The sequence below is a fragment of the Salvia hispanica genome, unplaced genomic scaffold, assembly GCF_023119035.1.
Source record: "Salvia hispanica cultivar TCC Black 2014 unplaced genomic scaffold, UniMelb_Shisp_WGS_1.0 HiC_scaffold_948, whole genome shotgun sequence".
Taxonomy (NCBI): Eukaryota; Viridiplantae; Streptophyta; class Magnoliopsida; order Lamiales; family Lamiaceae; genus Salvia; species Salvia hispanica.
The window spans coordinates 1-21,917 of record NW_025952741.1 but is presented as its reverse complement, the minus strand read 5'-3'; the positions used below and the strand labels follow the sequence as shown (position 1 = coordinate 21,917).

The following is a 21,917-nucleotide window of genomic DNA, read 5'->3' as shown; positions in this document are numbered from 1 at the left end:
TTTTGTTTGAATGAAAAGAAGATTGTTTCTTTTTCTCTATGGCTGTCTGTATGTGAGTGGATCGCCAATACATGAATCTATACTCCTAAAAGCTATTCTATGAAAACAAAAGCACAAAAATACATTGTAAAAATTGTAGGCTTCTGCTCTTCATTTGTTTCTTGCATCATAACAATCCATCCTCGAAGTTAGTTCAAGAAAGGCATTCTCACTGCATGGAATTGTTAGCGTCCCGTGGGTGATTAGCCAAACTTTTCCTCTGCTCGGTGCAACAAGCCTTGAAAATGAAGGATGGTTCAGGTATGAAATAACCACATATCTTTTCTTCTGAACGTCTCACATAAACTGCTAAATGCCCTTTGGCACGTTGGTTTGGTTTCTATGGAGGAGGGCTTGGAGCTTGTGGTAATCTAAGCTTAGCATTTGATATCAATGACATCCAACGAATAGCCATGGATTTTGCTATGAAAAAAAGAATTGTAAAGCTCTCTTTTGATTCTTTAATCACAATAAGATTTTTTCTCAAGTGTTGCAACTTTAAGTTTTGAAGTTTGTTATATACATGCATAAATATAGAGAATACATATGTATAATTATAGTTGCAGTTTGGAGGTTGAGGACTGATGCCTGATAATCTGGAGGGGGGTTCATTACCAAGGAGCACATGACTTAATGTTATGAAAATCAGGGTAGAGATGTGGAAAAAAGAAATGGCTTATCCACATATATGACATGGTTTAGAAAGTTATCACAAATGAGTTCTGTTTTTATTGCAGGTCCTGAAATGATGGGCAAATATATAACAGAATAATAAGAGAGCAGTTTATATGGGTATGTACTCTGGCACTTTGAAATCTTTTGATGATTTGATTTATTCTTTGTTGGATTTAGTTTTGATGGGTCCTGGTGAAATTATTCACCTTCCGGCATGTGCCAAGATATTGTTGCAGCTGTTATGGAAGATATGGGGATGCATTTTTTATTTATTCCGAAACAGTACTTGAATACTACTTTGCATTGCACACTGTTTTCCACTTCTGGGCTGCATTTGAATTAAATAGATCTATCCCAGGGATCAGTTTTTTATTGATTTCCCACTCTGGTCATCTTCTGGATATCATCTTTGTTATGACATGATGTTATTATACTAGTTATCTTGCTAGAATTATTATGATTAATGAAATTGACCTCCACCTCTCCCACAATCACAATGTTACAGGCTTACAGGATGAAAATCAAGCAGTACGTTGAATTGTTCACATAGAAGTTTTACTTAATTCATCATTTTTAACAATGTGCAGTGACCGGTCTTTAAAAACCCATCTTGATGAATATTCATAAAGATGAACAACATATATTCATAAAGTTGAACAACATTGTAGAAATATATGCAATTTTTCTTTAATTTCTTTTTACCCTTGTAGAACAATAAAATAGACATGTGGAAATATATAGACATATTAGAGAAAGTAGTAGGTATATTTCACTATTTACAAATCACATACATGTAGTGCGTACAAGAGACTAAGCTTGGCTAGAACACATAACCGTTGTGGGATACTAGTTCTATAACAACCCTAACTCCATACAAAGATTTTCAAATCTTCTTCGTTTGATTCAAAATCTTTCAAAGGAATCATTTCTGTGTAGAATCTGAGATCCATCAATGCAGAGTAAATTATTGCTCATGCATGTTACTTAATGCCTAGTGGACAAGTGATGGTAGTCATTTCACAACCAAAAATAATTCTCCCTTGGATCACTAGATTGACTGATTGACATATCTTTTTAATATTTAGTCTTTGAGTTTGTAGCAGTTAACTATTACTATGTGTTTGCTAATTTCTCACACCTCATGCGGTAGAAGATATTGTGATCTGAGTATATTTATCGAACAACTGAACGAATGCTGGTTAAGGAATCCACATTGACATAACTTATCTTCCCAACCAACATTTACACTATGAATAAGAAATTCCATGATATCTCAGAAGCCTAGGCTGTTCAGAATTCAGAAACTTATCTGCTTAGAGAGCTTTTACTTCTTTATAAGCTTCCCTCTCCACTAAACTGTGTCTGACTATAGTCCTATGTTTTCTCCATCACATCTCTTTATCTACTCACGTGTACAACTGTCAAACGATTTCGTTAATTAACGGACATGAAACATGAGATTTTCATCTTGTTGTATACTTGTATAGTTGTACGCTGCTAAAAGTAGATAATTAAATTTTGAATCAGATGTCATCTCTTTCTCAAAAATGCAGTTCGTGAAAAAATGGGTGCAGAACTTCATTTTAGCTGATAAAAGTAATACACAAAAGATTGCTAGCTTCACCACAAGGCCTTGTACTAGCTAACTACATGAACCTGTCCGTCCACAACGCTACATCTATTAATGGTTGGACTTGGACATTAGAGTCTATATATACAGAAATAATGTGTAAAATAAAGCTGTTGCTAGCTTGATTCATGCATGCCATAGCTGCTGCATTCTTGAAGTTACTTCAACGAACGCGTTCTCGCTGCAGGGGATGGTGAGACCTCCCATGGGGTGGTTGAAGCGAACTCATCCTCAGCCCGCCTCAGCAGCGCTTGAAACGAAGGGTGATTCAGGTACGCTAACGGCACCACGTACCTTCTCCTCTCAACTTCTCCCACATAAACTGCCACATGCCCTTAGGCACATCTCTTTGGTTTTTGTTGAGGAACGAATTAAGCTTGTAGAATTGCCTCCCATTTGAAATCAAGGAACGAATAGCCATTGTTTAGAAAAGGGCTGGTAAAAACTATAAAAGATGATGATTTGATGATGACGACGAGGAAGAGGAAGAAAACGAGCTTATGCTTGAATTGCTTTAGTGGTTGAAGTGTTATATGTGTGCGTATATATATGCATATGATGTGAGTGAGAGGGTCTACGTTATTGTCAATACCACATGGCTTTTGTCATAGAATCTTATAAAGAAATATAGTAGTAATAAATAGTTGTAAATTTGTAATGATAAATCTTTAATCACATGGTACGGGAGCCCTACTTTGCACCTTTCTAGTTAGTTATCATTTTTACTTATTTTTGTAACTGTATATTCTTGAAATAAAGGTATGGGTATGGTCTGGCATTTGTGATGATTTAATTTACTAAAAAAAAAATATTTTGATGGGTCCATTTATTTATCCAATTACCAGCATGTGGCCAACCTTCTGCTGCAATTATGGAGGGTATGGAAAAACAGGTATTGAAACTCTGCCTTTGCACACGGTTTTGTGTTCTAGGCTTTTTTTGGTTTCAATTATTTATTAGGCGTTAAATAAAAATATCGAGTCCCGATGATTTTATCTTGATTTTTCTCATCGCACATGTCCTTGTTGGTACAGGAGTTTGTGGCTGTTATCTTCGTATATAATATGATTGCAACTTGTTGGGAGATATTATTTGTTATTCACGGATGACTGCGTTTTATTTGACCAACTTTAAAGTCATTGGTAGTATTTTCTTCTACTATATAAATTCTCTGCTAATATGCGAATATTCTCATATATAATTTGCGACTATTTTATACTTTTCTCGGTTTTTTATAAATAAAATTATAATTTCGGTCGTCCAAATTTATTTTATATACAAAAGTATAATTTCATGTTTACATTTGTTGATTTCTGAGTTCCGAAATGTTCACTACTTTGATTGTTTGAAATTTTCCGCTTATTGATTAGATTAAAATTATTAAGAAAATTATCACTTGGACTCCAGACTCCAGTATCCTACTTCCCGATGTCCAACTGTATACCATTTTAAAAAATTTTAAATAATTGTAACTGAAATCGAATTAATATGTGAATTATTCTTTATTAAACTACAGAAATAAGAATATATAATAGGAGTGTATATACTAATATGAAAATAACGGCAACAATTGATTGGTTCATTATATTTAGCTTGTGTCGGTAAGAATAGTCATATATTAATATGAAAATAACGGCTTGTGTATTCGCAAAGAATGACAACTGATACATGTACGTGTATTTAGTCACATTAAATCATTTTATTGTATTATTATGTCTGATCTTAACTTGGTGGTTTTTAAGTTGTAATATTATTTCAATTATGGTAAACATTACTCTACAAAAACGAGTCGGATAATTTACACTAACAAGTTATTCACTTTTATTCTTATGGAGTGGAGTACAATTTTTTATCATGTAAAGAATAGGAAATGTATTACCTTTGCCACTGTGATTAGATTTGGTTTTTAAGGAAACAAGAGTCCTTTATAAGACTATAGTTGAGTAGGAGTATTAATTTCAACATGGCCCTCTGCAAATTTCCAGATCTATAAATTGTGAATATTGGAACAATGATTAATAGTATAATACTTTGTCATTCATTTATTATTACACTTCTTTAGTGACACACCAAACAATTATGGTATGATAGTCACTAGCTTCACCACAAGAATAGATCAAATGGCGGGTGACATCAAATTGTATAACATACTCTTTAACTTATTAGTACTATATACAGAAATTAATTAGTATTGAAAATTGATGGTAAAAAATATACTACCACTATTCTTGCTAGCTGGAGATTCTACTCCTCTGCAACTCATTCAAATAAGAAGTCACATTCTTGAATGCTCCCTCACTGCATGGAATTGTTAAGCCTCCCATTGGATGATCAAATCCATATTCTTCTTCTGAGCTCCTCAGCAGGTCTTGAAACAGAGGGTGATTCAGGTAAGAAATCGGGACGACAAAGCGATTTTTCTGCAGATCATTCTCACCTACATAAACAGCAATGTGGCCCTTTGGCACATGAATCTTGAGCTTTGATGCTGACGAAGAGGAGGAAGAGGAAGAAGAAGAAGAAGAGGGAGAATGATGATGAGCGCGAACTATGTGTTTTGCATGGTGAAACACTGTGTGGAATCTGAACCCCATGAGGTATGTATGCTTATATATATGATCTTGAAAGAAATATAAAGAAGAGAAAGAGAGGAATTTTGAAGTTCTTGGCTTGTGTTTGGTGGAGTTGAGAATAGGATTCTTAGTTTCAAGTGATTGCTTATTTATAGGGGAAGTATATGTGTGCATGTGATGAGTGACATATGCTTTGCTGCCTCAGATATTTTGGTGCTTGTGCTTGATTTTCTTTCTCTTTGATATTCGGTTCGTTCAACTAATAAATGTGAATCTTCTGCCGTAACTTACGTAACACGTGATCAATTTTCGAATCGATAAGACCATCATATAAGAGTAATTAACTTGTATTTGAGACCAGAGAATTACTTGGACGTGCGCGCTAAAAATATAGGGACATGTGTCGTGCATTGCGAGAGACCCTCTCTTGAAAGAAATTATAAGGTGGTAATTAGAAAGGGTGATTATAATATTTGTGGACAAATTAGGGTCCATTGGGTGGAGTACAAGGTATGGTACATCTGCATGCATTATTAAGGTCAGGTTTTATCACTCTTTATTATAGTGTATCCCCTAACTTGTCAGGATTTTATTAGCTCCCTTCTTTGTCTGCCCATTGTTTTAGCCTAATTGATTCTTTTCCTTTTCTACAAAGAGAGTAGGGTTGTAATTGAAAAAGTAGTTCCCATATGTACAAAAAGTCTTTACGGTTTTGTTTCAAGGTCATTTAGAGAAACACTTTATAGTACAGTATTTTATTTGCAATTTTTCTTGTTCATCGATGTGAGATGGATATGGATCCCAATAATTTCTATTGACAGAAAATTGTGAGCCGAGACTTCTAAGGAAAAGAGGATGCATGTAGATGCTTTCTAATTTCTATAACCAAAAGTAGCACATAATAAATATATTTCCTTTTTGAGTAATTATAATTACCTAAATTTTACTATTCATTGGTTGGACTCATTCTCAATATGCAAATATTTTGTAATATAGTATGTAACACTAACCTAAAATTCTGGTTATCTGTATTCAGCTATGGATCAATGATCCAATTCATGTAATGTCGACAGAAACCAAATTTTGTTTTGATTTACTTTATTATGTATTTTATAGTATGCATCTACTAATTGAAAAATTAAATGTTGCAGAATTAATTCTTGGTGCTTTATAAAAAAAATTATACGTGGCAGTATAAATTTTAAATAATGTGACAATGAGGTTAAGGTCTTCACTAGATATGTTTTCAAAATATTTTCTCCGATTACCAGTGACAAATAGTATTTTTTTTTTCAAATTTCAAGAATGAATAGTTGTTTTGACTTTTGAGTCTATTTAGTTTTTGCATTATATGCACTAGATTTCACCACATCAATTTAGAAGGTAAAAAATAACTTCAAAGTAGCGGCCCATTGTTTTCGTCAAATATTTCGCCCAAATTAATTTAGACATGAATGTATCAATCATTAAAATTCCTATATTTAGTAGAGTCACATGCATGATAAGTAATCTGTTAGGAGTATTTTATAATATGGCCATACCACCACTTGCTGTTAATCACACACACATCTACATGGGTGTGTGTGTTTGTGTCTTTTAAGGTACAAGTGGATACATATTTTTATCTCGAATTAAATTGGTTGAAGTTGTTAGGAGTACTATTTAATTACTAGTGATTTGCAAGAAATTTTGTATACACGTTGAATATAAACCCTTGCAAAGAATTTTACTTCTATATATGGTTCTGAATTAAAAAACTGTATTGTATAGAAATTAATATCCGCCCCAATGCATCTTTGTAAGTTGGAATTTAATTCTTAGTTTATTCTTCACATGTTCAATCTTAATTGCATTGCTTTTGCATGCTTTTGAAATTTGATTAAAGTAGATAAATCATACATGAACCTATAATCGTATATGTCTCGTACTTGTATATTGCAATTGTACGTAAAGGACTTTACTGTAAAAAAAAAATTGGTCTTCGAAGCAGATTTCACTACGAAGGCAATTCTCGATGCTAAGTGGCCGTGGCACAGCAATTAAGAAATACAGTTGTACTTGTAGTAAGTTTGTGAATGAATTCCCAACTGGGTTTAATTTAGAATAAAGTGTTGGTCTCATTATATAAGTAGAACGTAAAAATAACTTGAGATATACTAGAGATAAATTTTAATTAAGGACGATGATTTGTTACCACATAACTCAAATACTAGTAGTAGCATTTATTTAAACAGTGTCAGAATCTACTAACGAGTGACTCGCTAAGAGCACCATCAATGGTGGCCGATCGCCAACCGGTTGGCCTTCATGGGCTCCCGTTGTGGAGAGGGAGCCCATCTCCACCCCAGCGCCAAACAATAGCCTCAGCCGATACCTCATCGGCTCCGCATCGGCCCTGCGATGGGCCGGGAGGCTTGGGCCGATTGCGGAGCTGATTTTCATATTTTTTTTAAAAAAATTAAGTTTTTAATTTTCTTTTCCTACTATAAATACCTCAATCTCCTCCCATTCATTTCACACACCCACATCCTTCCTTTATTTAAATTCGCTTCTCGTTGTATTCTGTTTTCCAATATTGTTATACATCGAAGAATGAATTTATTATGTAAATTTTATTTATATTATTTAAACATTTATGCTTTATTTAGTTTTTAAAATGAAATAGTATGTTTTTTTGCCATATATTACGTTTTCTTTTAATTTACATCAACAATTAAAAGCGATATATGATGTGGAAATGAGATGGACTATGAGATAGCTCGGATGAGCTCTCATTGCGGGAGATAGGCTCGAGATGGCTCCTGACGGCAGGAAAAAATGGAGATAGGTGTGAGATGGACTCGAGATAGAGCATCATTACTAATGCTCTAAGTGTTGGGATTACTAGGCCATGAGAAACTAGATCATCTCTCACCTTTAGTCTTTGTTCACACCCAAATTAACTCGAGTTGTTGTTGCATCTGGTCGAAACGCTCATTGCACTATTTTGAGGTATGCATGATGAGAGGGTCACTCATGCACTCTATATCGAGGTGCTATCCACGTAAATCCTTACAAAATCTATATATAAATCTATAATTCAATATCATCTTGCCAAAAAATCATACAATTACTTTGATAACCGTCAATATTTTTAACGGATAATCTAATATCAGGTAAGGTTTTCGCTATAAATCATTTTTATCAATTTTTGTGAACCTATCATAGCACTTCTTTGGCCAATAATACTATATCTTCAAACTCATTAGCCGAACCACATATGATAATGTGAATGCTTCTTACAATCATACCAGTTACCACATTCATTATCAATAGTATTTGTAATGTGATTGTATAGACTCATAAACTCGATTGTTGTAGTTTTGAAGTCTCTTATTGGTTTTCTACCCTTGGGGTGCCTAGAAGAGGAATGTATTTTCTTCTTTGTTGTAGGTATTTGTTTGGTTAGATAGCTCATGTGAGTTAAGGGTCTTTTGGAGTCTGTTTGTTATCGTCGATTCTTGGTGGTGGTTGTCGGTTGTTTTCGTCCCTCTGTTTTTCTCTTTTTCTTGGTATTTCTGTGGTAAATCCCATTTTTGGTCTAGACTATTCTTGATGGTGTGTTTGTTTTTATGTCTTTTCTTTGGACGACTGTGTTTTATTGTTGAAATTGTAAATGACTAAACAAAATTTCTGATTTAAAGCATTTCCATTATTCAGTAAAAGATGTGTGAGGACTCGTGCTAAATAAGTCATTAATAGTGATAGTTTCTATGGCATTTCATATTAGCTCTTTTTTGTGGAACTTGCTCCTTAATGCACGTTTGTTCATTTCGATTGATTTCGAGCCTATTAGCTATTCGTCCTTTAAAAATATGAACCATTTCTGTTTTAGTCCATTACTTAAAAATATGCATGTTCTGTTTAGAAACTTTTCCCTTACATTTTCCACTTACAATATTTTAATCACTTTTTATTTCTATCTCTCTAATTTTACCAATTATACTTTAAAACTTCCCTCAAAAGTTCATACTATTTTTAAGGGCCGGGACTAGTAGTAATTTTAAAATATGGATCTTTTAAATATTCATCCGAACCTATCATATAAGTCTGTTAGATTTGATTACTTTTAATGTTTGTGCGTTTCATTCAACTAATTAAAATTAACTAATACTTTTGCAAACAACAATAATAACGTTGATGATAATAAATAATTCAAGTTTCTTGATATTATGGGGAAGAAAAAAAGTCAAGAGATCAAAACTATTTATCTTGAAGGATTAGATCATGGATTTAAATCCGCTCAACAATTCAGATCTTTCTATCCGTGAAGTTCTTTTTTTAAAAATAAAAATTATATGCGATAGCATTGATATTTTTTCAAAGTGATGTCAGAAAATTTTTTTTTTTTGGGCCCGGGTTTTTGGGTTTTACTAGGGAAGGATCAAACAAACCCTTAAAATTTTGAAAATTTCCCAAAAACATGTTTTGGGACCAAAAAAGTCAAGTTACAAAATAATAGAAAAAAAATTTTTCCCGCAACGGTTGACACCATGGAATTTTATATTAATTTCATTTTTGAATTTTTACTAAAATTTAAATTTTAACGGTTGACTTTGTATTGATTTTGCCGTTTTAAAAAAGGGGTTTTCATAAATTTCTTTACACTCCCCGACTTAATAATTGAGCACCCGGTATTGATTAGTTAATTTTTTTCTCTCTCCTTCAATTTTGTTGCAGTTTTAAGGCAGGCTGCAATTAATCTCCATGCCTATCAATTTTTTCCTTAACTCATGTATAACATCTATTTAAAAAATTATTTCTTTACTATCATGCTATTTTAAAAAATTATTTCTTTATATCATGCTATTTACAATAATTATTTCTTGACTATTATACATATAATAAATAATAACAATGAAGTGGTAAAAGTTAAAAAATACTTTATAAGTCAACTGAATATTAAAAGTACTACTACTTTCCATTAATTAGTACTTGTGTGAATCATATTTGCACTAAGATATACCTAAGATTATATCATGAATTTGAAATTACCAATACCCATTTTCTAGGGATTAAATTTGAAGTTCATTCCTTAAAAATGTTCACACGTTCAGTGAAAAATTTGAGATATTGTCCAATATCAAACACAATTAATAGTTTATTAAAAATTAAAAATTTGATATTTTATAAGAATAGTTATAATTCAAAAATATTACTATAAAATAATTGTAATGCAGTGAATGGTTGTTTCATACTTTATCTATTGATCAGTGGATTAAATCCTATTAAACACAAATTAAAATAATTATTGGAGCCTAAAACGCTGCTTGCAACTATTCTTGTGCTTGTTCCCATTTTATTTATTTCAATTAAGGAAGTTGGTACACAAAATCAGGTGAAAGAAGCACATGGTTTTTGACCATTCAGTAGCATGACATTTTTCCCAACTACTATACAATAATTTTTGTTTTTCATTTTTTTTTAATACTATATTATTTTTTTCCCAAATTGTTGATAGAAAACAACCACACACGATTTTAATCATTGTGGTTCTTGATGTTTCTACTCTGTCATTTAAATGAGAAGAGAAGGGGGCATTTTTTGGGAAGTGAAGCATTGAATTTAGTTACTTTCATTGGGAAATTGGGGGCCCCCTGTTTACTAGTGTTGTTATTCAAGACAAAAAATTTTTTTTGATACATTGATTTTTGGGTGATAAAGAAAGATTTGCCAACTTTTTTAAATCCAAAATCTGATCAAGATCCATCTGTCTAATGCTTGATTTGTTGACTCCTTTAGACTTACTACATAACTGATTTATCTCTATATATAGCAAGGGATTTTCACAGCATACATTAATCACCAATTTAGCATAAAATCCAAGAACTTTATATCATCCATCAAACTCTCAAACTCATGCTCAGGTACATAATATACAAGTGAAAGTACTAACAAAATAGGCAGTCAAGTTTTCAGACAAAAATGTAGTACAAAAGCAACTAGTTCACGAAAAAAACAACTCATACTGTTATCCAAAATTATTTTTAAAAAAATTCAGCAATTTAGTCAAGAGAAGAAGATGAGATGTATTATGAGAGCCTCTGGTATTTCCGTGTCTCCTTGCAGCTGCGCAAGCGCCACTTGATCACGTGAGGATTATCGACAAATTGGACTACAAAATCAATGAGATTAGTCAAGGACTTTGTTGAAATAATTAATTGTATAAGGATAAGGCTAAGTATGAAAACTTTAGCATGTTATGGAAGGCATGAAATATTTTCGAGTAGTCTAATCATTGAGTCGTATAGGCCCCTGCTGTCCCGGTCTTCTTCTCACCAGCTAGACCATTCTGCAACCAACCACGCCATTAATTTCGGTTGAGACTTTGATTCTTAGCTCTTGAAAATTCCTCATTTAATGGATTCATATATTTATATAGTAGTACTTGTTTTAATTAAGTCGATCCTTTTACACATCTCATAGTCTTAAAGATAGCAGAAGCAGTTGCTGTGTTAAATTTAACGCGTGAAATTAACATATTCACAGCTGCATTAGCTCATTTCGTGCTCTAAAACCGGCTAAATGCTAAGTTTTACTTATTTTTTTGTGTCATTTTCATTATAAAAAATTTTGATAGGAGAAAGAAATTCTGTTGCTTTGGCGTGTGTGGTGGGGTTCGAACGCCTCGACATATATACATCCATTGCTACATTTCTTGATAATTAGTTGGAAAACCAAGTGCATGTGATGTCTCATGTGCAATTGTCTTTACCACTATTGCCAGATGCTGCCTGCCTGCACCACTAGTTTGTTACTACCATTTTGCAGAAAACAAGGATTTGGTCTTAATTTTGCTGCATTTTTGGCTAATAGAATAATATGCAGACGAGGGCATCTGTGAGACATAGTTTTGTGGTACAACGGGCGCTTGTGAGACGTTGTTTTGTGCAAGGACGAGGCTGCAACCGGCGCCTATCCGTGTAGGTGCATTAGTACATAAACCAGTTGATTTTCCATTTCTGTGCTGATAAATTTTTATTGGTTTTTGACATACTATTATTTTTGAGCCTAGAATTACTGTGTGAGATTGATATATATGCACATGACATGAGTCATCACATGGATTGGTCTTTCAATCAATCACAAAACATATAAAAATCCATCAAAATAATGCAGTTAGTTACTACCTACTTTTTCTTCTTTCATATTCATAACTCTGTCAAATGCCAATAGATTTGACATTATAAAAAGTAAAACAATTGCATCTTTTTAAGCCTAGAATATTCATAGTGTGACACAAATTCTAATAAAACAAAATGTATGAAAAATCCTGATATATATGAGAAAAATGATCAATATCCATTGATGAATCCACTACTACATCAAACAATCAATCTACATATAGAAAGTTCATCAATTCTTGATCACAAAATTTGCCTAACACTAGTCTATCTGATCTCAATTTCATGGAGGTGACAATCAAACACCGCCGCCGTCATTTTCCATCAATAAGAAACGGCCACGTGTGACGAGTTGAGTTGAGAGATGAGGGTGAGAAAGTAATCTTCACTGCATGGAATTGTGAGGCCTCCCATTGGATGATGATATCCAAACTCCTCCTCAGCCAAATGCAACAATTCTTGAAACAAAGGTTGGTTGAGAAAGCAAATTGGGAGCACAAATCTCCTATGCATCTCCCCAACATACCCCGGAAATGCCCTTTGGGACGTCGTGGCATGCCGAAAAGTTCCCTTTTTTGGGGGATATGCTTCCCCTCAGCTTCTGCTTGGTCTCACTAGACAAGAATCCCATTTTTGGAAAGGAAAAGGGTTTTTTTTTTTTTTTTTTTTGAAGTGGTAGTAGTGAGCTTTGAGATTTGTGTGTTTGGTTATTTGAGTTGGAATTGGATTTAGGAGGTTTATGGGGTATGGGGAGACATATCAGGTGAAAATGAAATAATGTGATGATTTTTTTTTACTTACTTTTGAGTGATATATATAGGCATAGTATTTGATATTTGGGCCTACCAACACAACAATGGGAAATGCAGTTTGGTGTGGAGAAAAGAAAATCTTTTTTTGGGACCAAGTAAATCCTGTCTACCAGCATATTGCAATTTGTTGATGAAGAGAGTGGACAATACATACATATATATTTAATTTTTATTTATAACTTTTGTAGGTGCATTGAACCTTAAGTTTTTGTGGCTTTCTATACTTAATCTGTAAAGCACAAACTTTTGGGGAGTGGGGACCTTGGTATTGTACATTGTCTCAATTTTGTTGCATAGTTCTATTGGTATGTGATCCTCCTCCCTTTCTCTAACGGCTATTACTTACTCCGTCTGTGCCGAAATAAATGTTTCATATACATAAATTCGGTGAGTAGATTTACCTTTTTTGTTTTGATTTAGAGCGCCATTTATGTATCAAATTATGACATGTGGGATATATTTATATTTTTGAAATTGAATACTTATTTATAAATGGAGATAGACCATATTTTGTAACTTTGTTAGATTTTTATGAATGGCTTTTTGGGGCTATCTAAAGATAAAGCATCTACATCTTACAATGAATGTGTTTATATAAGTGTATTCAATGTCTCATGTAATTTGTAGTTTATTTAAATTTAAGCATATAATTGATTTAGAGTTTGAAAAAATATGGTTACATTTTGAAGAAACCTGCCTTCTACCTAATTGTTCCATTTTTTTTTTTTGCAACAACCCTATCTAATTCGAGATACTATTGCAAGAAAATATTCTCTTTCTCTTTTAAGTAATCATGCATGTGTACAAACAAAACAAAATATGTATTTAATTTCTTTTCCATTCTATAACCTTTAATCACGCAGAATTTTATTACTTCCAATTTGTCTGCAAATTAATATCCCATTTTTTCATTTTTTGTGATTCTACGATTTAAAATTCCATTTTTTTTTTTTGGACGAATGAACCTACACTCCATTAAATTATATAACACCCATATTCAATTATATAAGTATTATAGGGAAAATGAGACTCAGATTCTATCAATTTTTTCATTCAGTTCCTTTATAAAGTCATAAAATTTCTTAAAATTCATAACGAGTTTAAATGAAATTTTAAATCGGGGGCAACGGGAGTATTATAGAGTCCCAGATGAAGATTTTGAAGAGAAAATTCAGATCCAACATTAAATTTTTTTACAATATGGCTACTATTTTAGAGGATAATAAGGGGTTGGGGTTTTTTTTTAAAAATTTTTGTTTTTGGGGCTTTAAAGGGCCCCAATAACAAAAAAACCCAAAATAGTCTACAAAACCCAAATTAAACAAAACCTATTTAAAATCTTATAACCCTCGCCTCCTTGGTCCTCTCTCTAGCTCCTCTTCTCCCACCGCTTCGACGCCATGCCGAAGCATATCCCCCGCCGTAAGTTTGAATTCCCCGCCGGAAATGTTCTCCTGCACGATCTTAACCTCAAGATGAACTCAAATCTCACTCTGCACTTTTTTTTTCAGGGGAAGAAGGGGGGGAAACGAAATATGTGACGAGGTCAAAAGCTTGAAATACCCCCAAGTTACCCTTTCCTGTATTCAGGTTCGCTCTAATTTTCCATTTGTTTGGTCGTAATGTTAGCTGAGGTGAGTTAAATATGAAATTGAATAAATTGAATGTGTATGCAGTGAGGTTGCGGTTGTAAGTTTTTTTTGGTTTTTGTAAATTCTCCAAAAATTCGGCTATTTATGCTTTTGCAGCATGAAATACACATCTATTGTTAGTTCATCTTTGCGTGTGTGTGAGGGGGTCAGCGTAGGGTTTAATCTCGTCATTTTTCTGCACAGACTTGTGATGTTCTTTTTGTCCCAATTTTAAAATTTAAAGAGTTACTTCACGCTGGGGAGTAAACTTGACTACGTGTACACATGTTTGTGTTTACTTTCAGCAAAGGGGTGTTCTAGGAATAGTATTGTACTAGTAGTTGATGGGTTTTTTTGGTAGCTGTGATAATAATAAGATGTTTAACTTCGCATCTTCAGAGTTGTGTTTTGCTTCACAAATCCGTAATTCCGTGTCCCCGTAATCTATTTGTTGGATTAAGTGTGTAAAGTTAGTTGAGTTGGGTGGAATAAACCCTGTAATATTAATGTTTAAACTTTTTGAGCTGTCATATTCTCATTTGAGCTGTTTTACTACCAATTTAGATGGTCAATCAATCTGACATAATTGATTCTTTTCCCTTATGGAGTTTGGGATTGGACTTTTTTTTCTGTTTGACATGGTGTATGTGTATGAGCTTTGAAATGTTTGTCTTTGGTTTAGTTGAGCTGTGGGTTTTTTGGTCCGTTTGCTATGAGTATACTTGTGCTATGCTTTATATGGATGTTGAGAGATAGTTTTCACTTATGACTGCTAAATTCTTCTCAATCCACCATTCGGGAAATATGCATCCTCAAAGGTGTATTTCCTCGGAACCAAAAAAGAAGGTAAAGGGGGAAACCACCATTCTTATTATCAAAAAAAAGATCTCATGTTTCTTAAACATGGTCTTCTTGAAAAATTTAGAGACATCGAACTTATGAGAGGAAAGTGAAGAAATGTCAAAAAAGAATAGAGATCTGGGAACGGCTGTTGGGCGGAACCCCACTTACACTCTTGAATGCTCATTAAGGAGAGGTAAAATTCAGTTTTTTCCCTTTTAGTTCTGATGGCTTGTTTTTACAAAGTGTTTTTTTACCATTTTTGTTTGGAATTGGTATCCCAAAAATTTTTGATGCAGTAAGAGACCTTGATGACTGCCTTAGATGGGAAACCCATTTGCCATTGCCTGCTGTGGATAGAATTGTAGATGGAGAAAAGATTCCTGTGCCGAGTCCCTAATTGCCAAAGGGTTTAAAGCTCTTGCAGCTTTCTGGATTTGCAATTTAAGAATTCAAAGTCAGACAACCAATGTTATGTTTGGGACAATGTACTGATCCTGTTTCTGCCTGTTCTATCCTTCTGCGATGGTTGTAGGTTGAGTCAAGAGTGGCAGGCATACATTTCTCGCACCCATAAACTACGGAAGACTTTCATTTCTGTGAAAGGAATTTATTATCAAGTATGTATGTTATTCTCTATTGCTGAATCACTTCATGTATCATAGACATCTTACCAATGTCAATTTATCCTTGGCAGGCAGAGGTCGAGGGGCAAAAAGTTACTTGGTTAACTCCTCATGCATTGCAACAAGTACTGCCTGAAGTGGATTACAGGGTCTTGCTTACCTTTTTGGAATTTTATGAGGTTGGTCATAACTTATACATGATCTGATGTCATTCTTGTTATCTATACTTCTCTTTTATTAATGAGTTTGTATACCCACACACAATGGATATATGTTTCTATTTGCTGCAAATTCTAGGAATAGAACTAAATTCTAGTAAAGCTCATAAGGGAGTTGCAATTAGAATTAAAAATATCTTACTAAACATTGGTTAAAACCTTTAAGCTCATGGCGTAATATGTCAATCTCTAACGTGGATTAGTCTCTAGTAATGGTGTCTGCAATTGTATTATTTATCTTCTGTTTTTAATTATATCCATTTGTTTGCAGACTCTTCTTGCATTTGTTAACCACAGACTCTATCATTCAATAAATGTGACATATCCACCAATTCTTGACCCTCGGTTGGAAGCTCTGTCTGCAGGTTATTTCATATTTCCTGATTAATCATATGTATTGGATTTTTTCTTAATTACATTTGGGCTTTGAGAATACATGAAGTTACTTGCGATTTGATGTTATGAACATATTAGACGAGGGACCAATTTTTGGTTCTGCAGTGTCCAATATTGATGTTTGAACTATGCAGATCTTTATGCATTGTCAAGATATCTTGATGCCAACGGCCAAATGAGTACAAAAGCCGTCACCTCATCTGGCTCTGAGCCAGCTGAACATCAACAGGATCAAGCTGGTGATTTAATGCAACAGCTTCCTTCCAATGAACCTGGTGCTTTGATGCACCTTCTTGAAGATGCTTCTAGGGAGGATGAGGAAGATTCAGAGACTAGGGAATGCAAATATCTCTTCAGGAACATTAAATTCTTCTTAAGTCGTGAGGTTACATAGTGTTATCAGCTCTTCTGCCCCCCCCCTGACTTCCTCAAACAATTTCCTCCTTTATTTCAATTTCTGTTTCCCAGTGATGTGATGCCTTCCATTCTACACACCTTTCTGCTGTCTCTTCACTATTGAACTCAACCTTTTCAATTGTTTCTTTATCAGTCTCCTAGAGAGTCGTTGCTGTTTATCATCCCTGCATTTGGTGGCAAAGTTTCTTGGGAAGGTGCCGGTGCACCTTATGATGAGTCTGAACAAAGCATCACTCATCAGGTCTGTTCGTCCACATATTTCATTAATTGTTTTTGAGGTTTGGTAAATTGACGGATATGCTGCAAAATGTGTTCAAACCAGTATGTATGCCATTTATGTATTTAATTGTTTAGGTGATTTATTATGAACGTGCACATTATACTTGTTTTCTCTTACTTTTTTTTCACTTTTCATTTTTTGCCAACGATAATTTGGTTTGCTAGCTTCCTCCACCTTTCCAGGGTTATATATGTTCATCCGCTTTCTATATTTAGGTTGCGTGTCTAGTATTTTGTATTGTGACAACACCGCTCTTGAATCATCTTAGAAGCTCATATGTGGGCAGAGGATTTTTGCAAGTTTTCTGTCATGGAAATTGGATTTCTTTTATTAGTGTTTAGAAAATCATGTTTAGGATTCTCTGTAGATAGTATTTTGCAATTCCAGAACTCTGAGAAGAAAAATCCAGAATTATATTGAGGTTCTTTTTTTGTGTGCAGATTGTTGATAGGCCAACTCAAGGACATAAGTTCCTTTCCAGAGAATACATCCAACCTCAGTGGGTTTATGATTGTATAAATGCACACATCATTTTACCTACTGAGAAATATATTGTCGGATGGTAAGTTCCATATCAAACTTTGCATTGCAATTTTATTATCAAGAGCTCTCTTATTTGTTGGAAAACTGTGATAATACTATTTGCTTGGTATCTAATTTATGGTTTTAATATCTAGTTGATTATATTAGCTTTAGTATCTGGTTGATCTATGATGTTTGCTTTGATGGAACTGCCTTCTCAATAGTTGATAGTGCTTTTATTTGCCATGATTCTCGTGGAGACATCTTTGTGCTTATATGTACTGACTGAATTGAGGGTTGTACTAGATGCCTGTGTCCATGAAAACATGTCCGAAAATAAACAATTAGGCGTTCAAGTTAAGTATCTACTGTTTCTTGTAATCTATATCTTTGACGGTTGAGTTGTAGAATCTTTTTTGCACTCTTGTATCCTGTACTTTCTAGACTAAAGATTCTCCCTACCAGTATTTTATGTCATTTTTTTATAAAATGTTTGCATCAATTCTTGCATCAAATTTTTATCTTTTCATTTTCGTTTGCATTTTGCAGTGTACCTCCACCGCATTTGTCTCCATTTGTAGATAATGATGCTGAGGGTCATGTTCCTGAGTATGCTGAAGCTATTGAGCGACTAAAGGCTGCCGAAAGAAAGGAAGTCTTGCCATTGCCTGGCATGGGAAAAGAGGATTTGGACGACCCTCAAAGTTTACTAGGCATCATTGATCGGGCAGAAGCTATCGAGGCTGCTAAGAAGAAACAGAAGGTACACATCATGAAACATTATCTTGGCTAACCTAGATGTGTTTCTCATTACCTAAGATGTGCTTTTTATTCTGTGGTTTGTTATTCTCTTTTGTATATCTATCCAAGTGTTATTAAATACTCCTTACTTAAATTTGTTGTGTGGATTCAGATGTTAATGCAGGAGAAGAAGTACCATGAAGAACTGAAGCTAGAGCTTCAAGGTGCTCAGTTGCCTTCTCTCCAAAGTGGCGTTGAAGTTGAGGATGCTGAAGAAGATGCTTTACCTGATCTGCAACAAAGGGCCAAGGATGCTGATAGCATGTCTGAGGTTTCTATGTCGCGCAAGAAGAGGAAACTTCTAGAAGCAATGAAGGTAAAAGAAAGATAAGTTTCATTATGTGGCCAAGCCTTGTTACCATAGTTGTTTGGATAACAAAAGTTCTTCTATGTTTCATATACGTTCTTATGTATTCTCATTGGATAGGGTTTAAGAAGAACATGGGTTTAAGGTAACAAAAGTTTCTCAATGATATATTTCATATACTCTCATTGGATACAATTTCTAAGAGATTCTAGTCTAGTCTACAAAATTCTACTCCTAAAACAGCTATGCTAGAAATCATCTTCTGCTCAAATCAGAGATGAAATCTACAAATAAATCCTCGCTGCAAGGGATGGTGAGTCCACCCATCGGGTGATTGAACCCGAATTCTTCCTCAGCTTGAAACAACAATTCTTGGAATGAAGGATGGTTCAAGTATGCGACTGGAATCACAAATCGCTTCTTTTCATTATCACCAACATAGACGGCAACGTGCCCTTTTGGAACTTCAGCTGACCTTCTTTCGTTGGACAAAGACCGTCTTAGAATCTGACGAATGGCCATTGTGTAAAACTTTTCTCGAGTTATAAGAATGAGAAGAATAGTTATGAAGGAAATCAAAAATCAAGAAAGATAAGAATGTATTGAAAGGCTTGTTGATGGTTGGACTTGAGAAATGTGTTGTATATATAGATGCACAAGAAATGCTTGTGTGTCCCTTTGGAAATCACAGAAATGTGGACAAGTGTAGGCTATGAATTATGAAGAAACACAAGCACATGAGAAATCACATGGATTTGTCCATCAATGTTTAAGCAATAAGATGAAGTTTTTTGATGAATTGAATGCATTGTTTGTTTGTTGCCATAGTTGGTAGGGTAGAATTATCTCACACCACATATATATCTGTTGTTGCAATGCTTCAATAAAATCTCTAGACAAAATCCATATGCTTGTGTTTTCAACTTAGGCCCATTTTGCATATCTACCTGTGTTTTCTTAAAAGTTAATATATACACCACTCTTTCTTCTGTCCAAAGATGCATCAAATTTCATTATGTGGCCATGGCTTGTTGCAATAGTTGGTTGGGTAGAATTATCTCACACCACATAATATATGTCTTGTTGCTTCAACAGAATCTTCAAGACAAATCCATGTGCTTGTGCTTTCAACTTAGGCATCATGCCCCATTTGCATTAATTGTTATCTTCTCATCATATTTTAGTATAAACCAATTTTTAAAAGTCTATATATACACAACACATTTGTTTATTGCAGCCATCATAAACTCTTTCACCATATAAACTTGAGATTATTCTCTCCCAGAAAAAGTTGCTCATTTCAGCTCAGTTTCATACTACAAGAATGGCCGTGCGACAAATGCTGAGACGGTCTTTATCTAGCGAGAGAAGATCAGCTTCCTCAAGAAATGAGGTCTCAAAGGGCCATGTTGCTGTCTATGTAGGGGAGAGTGAGAAGAAGCGTTTTGTTGTTCCACTCTCGTACTTGAACCATCCCTCGTTTCAAGAATTGTTATTTCAAGCTGAGGAGGAATTCGGGTTCCATCACCCCATGGGCGGCCTCACCATCCCTTGCAGCCAAGACACATTCATTGACGTCGTCTCTAGCTTGAGAAGCACATGATATGTAGTAGCAATGGTTTAGGAAAAGCACATTTTTGTAGATCAAACTTTAGAAATGTATGTAGTGACAAGAATGAATATACTTAGCCATTTTCGATGCAAAAGTATTGTGTTTTTTCTTGAAAGGATGAGCTAAAAAATCCGTCTCCACGGATTTCTTGAACTTCCATAATCTTAAACTTGTAATCGATATGAAAGAAGTTTAGATGCTATTATCACTCAAACTTATCTGCATCTGTCTGAACCGATTCAAGAAAAGATTACGGCTGTGACTTCAAAAATGTAATCGTATATATTCTAGAATAAAGTCCAAAATTGGTCATCTACACTTGTCTGTAAAGAATTTTTGATTCTACACTTTAGGTGTTTAGTTTCTGGCCCTAAACAGCTTGTCTTGGTCCATATTCTCGGCAGCCTAGCCGTGGCAGAAAAGGGATGACCATATAACATTCTAAATTGAAAAAATAGTTTGTAATTTGTTGCCTAGCATCAAGAATATTTTATCAGAATTATTTATATTCTTAAATTTTTTCCAAATATGAAAATCACACATTATTAGTATTTTATTTTTTTAATAAAAAGGAAGGATAGTTTATAAGGCAAAACCATGTGATTCTACCTGCACAGATATCCAAATCAAGTGTCCCACTTGAATAATCTTCACCTAAATCTGAAATATGATGTATGCCTTAATTTTCAACTGTATTGCGTTTATTGAAAATGGTATACTTATTAACAAAGCTGCAACATTACAAGATAATAACTGAGAAACAGCATATATGTACGTAAATGACCGGTTTCTCACACGACAACTGTCCATCATAAGCCTTCACTCTTCATATTGTTATCAGCCTTGCTAGTTTGTAGAAAGCATCAATTATCATAAGACCTAACCCTCATAACAGTGCTTCTATTGGCTAATTTCATATTTTGGTGTCTACTAAAATATGAAATCCATGTCATCTTAGTTTCGTGTCTACTAACTCATGGTTGAGCTGATTGTAACATATCATTAATACGGTTGAATTTTTGAACTGTACTTCACATATATATCTTCTTAAAATATACTCCCTCTGTCGTTATAGAAATAAAACAATTATAGTCCACATTTGAAGAAATGAACAGGTCATGGGATATGTATTGTGCAACTATTTGACTTCTGTGGTGCATTTGGTTTATGTGGGGCAGATGAGGTCTACATTGCAAGACTTAGTTTACAGACAAATCCATGTGATGATCCATTGGCTTATGTTTCCCAACTCTCATATCCATTATTTTGCTAATCATTCTCTATTTCCAAATGGATGCAATATTTCTATTCCACCTATATATACAACACTTATCTCAACTTCAACCCATCAACAAGCCTTCAACAGATTCTCTAC

General features: G+C 34.1%; 4 protein-coding genes and 1 pseudogene across 4 annotated transcripts; 2 read left to right on the top strand and 3 right to left on the bottom strand.

The window, feature by feature from the left end:
* Window positions 1–2,271: 2,271 nt before the first annotated feature.
* LOC125200382 lies at window positions 2,272–2,843 on the bottom strand (annotated as a pseudogene).
* Window positions 2,844–4,575: 1,732 nt separating this feature from the next.
* On the bottom strand, window positions 4,576–5,013 carry LOC125200386 (auxin-induced protein 15A-like). Its single transcript, XM_048098033.1, has one exon. The coding sequence runs from the start codon at window positions 4,936–4,938 to the stop codon at window positions 4,576–4,578; it is 363 nt and encodes a 120-aa protein (XP_047953990.1). The 5' UTR covers window positions 4,939–5,013.
* A 10,467-nt stretch (window positions 5,014–15,480) lies between these two features.
* LOC125200381 (pescadillo homolog) lies at window positions 15,481–18,954 on the top strand. Its single transcript, XM_048098029.1, has 10 exons — window positions 15,481–15,559; window positions 15,663–15,727; window positions 15,813–15,983; window positions 16,061–16,168; window positions 16,479–16,572; window positions 16,738–16,988; window positions 17,154–17,261; window positions 17,741–17,862; window positions 18,372–18,585; window positions 18,736–18,954. Exons 1-10 carry the CDS (start codon window positions 15,481–15,483, stop codon window positions 18,952–18,954), a joined length of 1,431 nt encoding a protein of 476 aa, XP_047953986.1.
* A 115-nt stretch (window positions 18,955–19,069) lies between these two features.
* LOC125200384 (auxin-induced protein 15A-like) lies at window positions 19,070–19,659 on the bottom strand. Its single transcript, XM_048098032.1, has one exon. It carries the CDS (start codon window positions 19,450–19,452, stop codon window positions 19,186–19,188), a length of 267 nt encoding a protein of 88 aa, XP_047953989.1. The 5' UTR covers window positions 19,453–19,659; the 3' UTR covers window positions 19,070–19,185.
* A 454-nt stretch (window positions 19,660–20,113) lies between these two features.
* LOC125200383 (auxin-responsive protein SAUR21-like) lies at window positions 20,114–20,636 on the top strand. Its single transcript, XM_048098031.1, has one exon. It carries the CDS (start codon window positions 20,255–20,257, stop codon window positions 20,531–20,533), a length of 279 nt encoding a protein of 92 aa, XP_047953988.1. The 5' UTR covers window positions 20,114–20,254; the 3' UTR covers window positions 20,534–20,636.
* Window positions 20,637–21,917: the final 1,281 nt, after the last annotated feature.

Bases quoted from the DNA above. Each gene is read 5' to 3' on its own strand.
- LOC125200383 (XM_048098031.1), top strand. From the start codon at position 20,255: ATGGCCGTGCGACAAATGCTGAGACGGTCTTTATCTAGCGAGAGAAGA.
- LOC125200386 (XM_048098033.1), bottom strand. From the start codon at position 4,938: ATGGGGTTCAGATTCCACACAGTGTTTCACCATGCAAAACACATAGTT.
- LOC125200384 (XM_048098032.1), bottom strand. From the start codon at position 19,452: ATGGCCATTCGTCAGATTCTAAGACGGTCTTTGTCCAACGAAAGAAGG.
- LOC125200381 (XM_048098029.1), top strand. From the start codon at position 15,481: ATGTCAAAAAAGAATAGAGATCTGGGAACGGCTGTTGGGCGGAACCCC. The intron at 17,863-18,371 runs GTAAGTTCCATA...TGCATTTTGCAG, and splicing joins GAGAAATATATTGTCGGATG to TGTACCTCCACCGCATTTGT. The intron at 18,586-18,735 runs GTACACATCATG...GTGTGGATTCAG, and splicing joins CTGCTAAGAAGAAACAGAAG to ATGTTAATGCAGGAGAAGAA.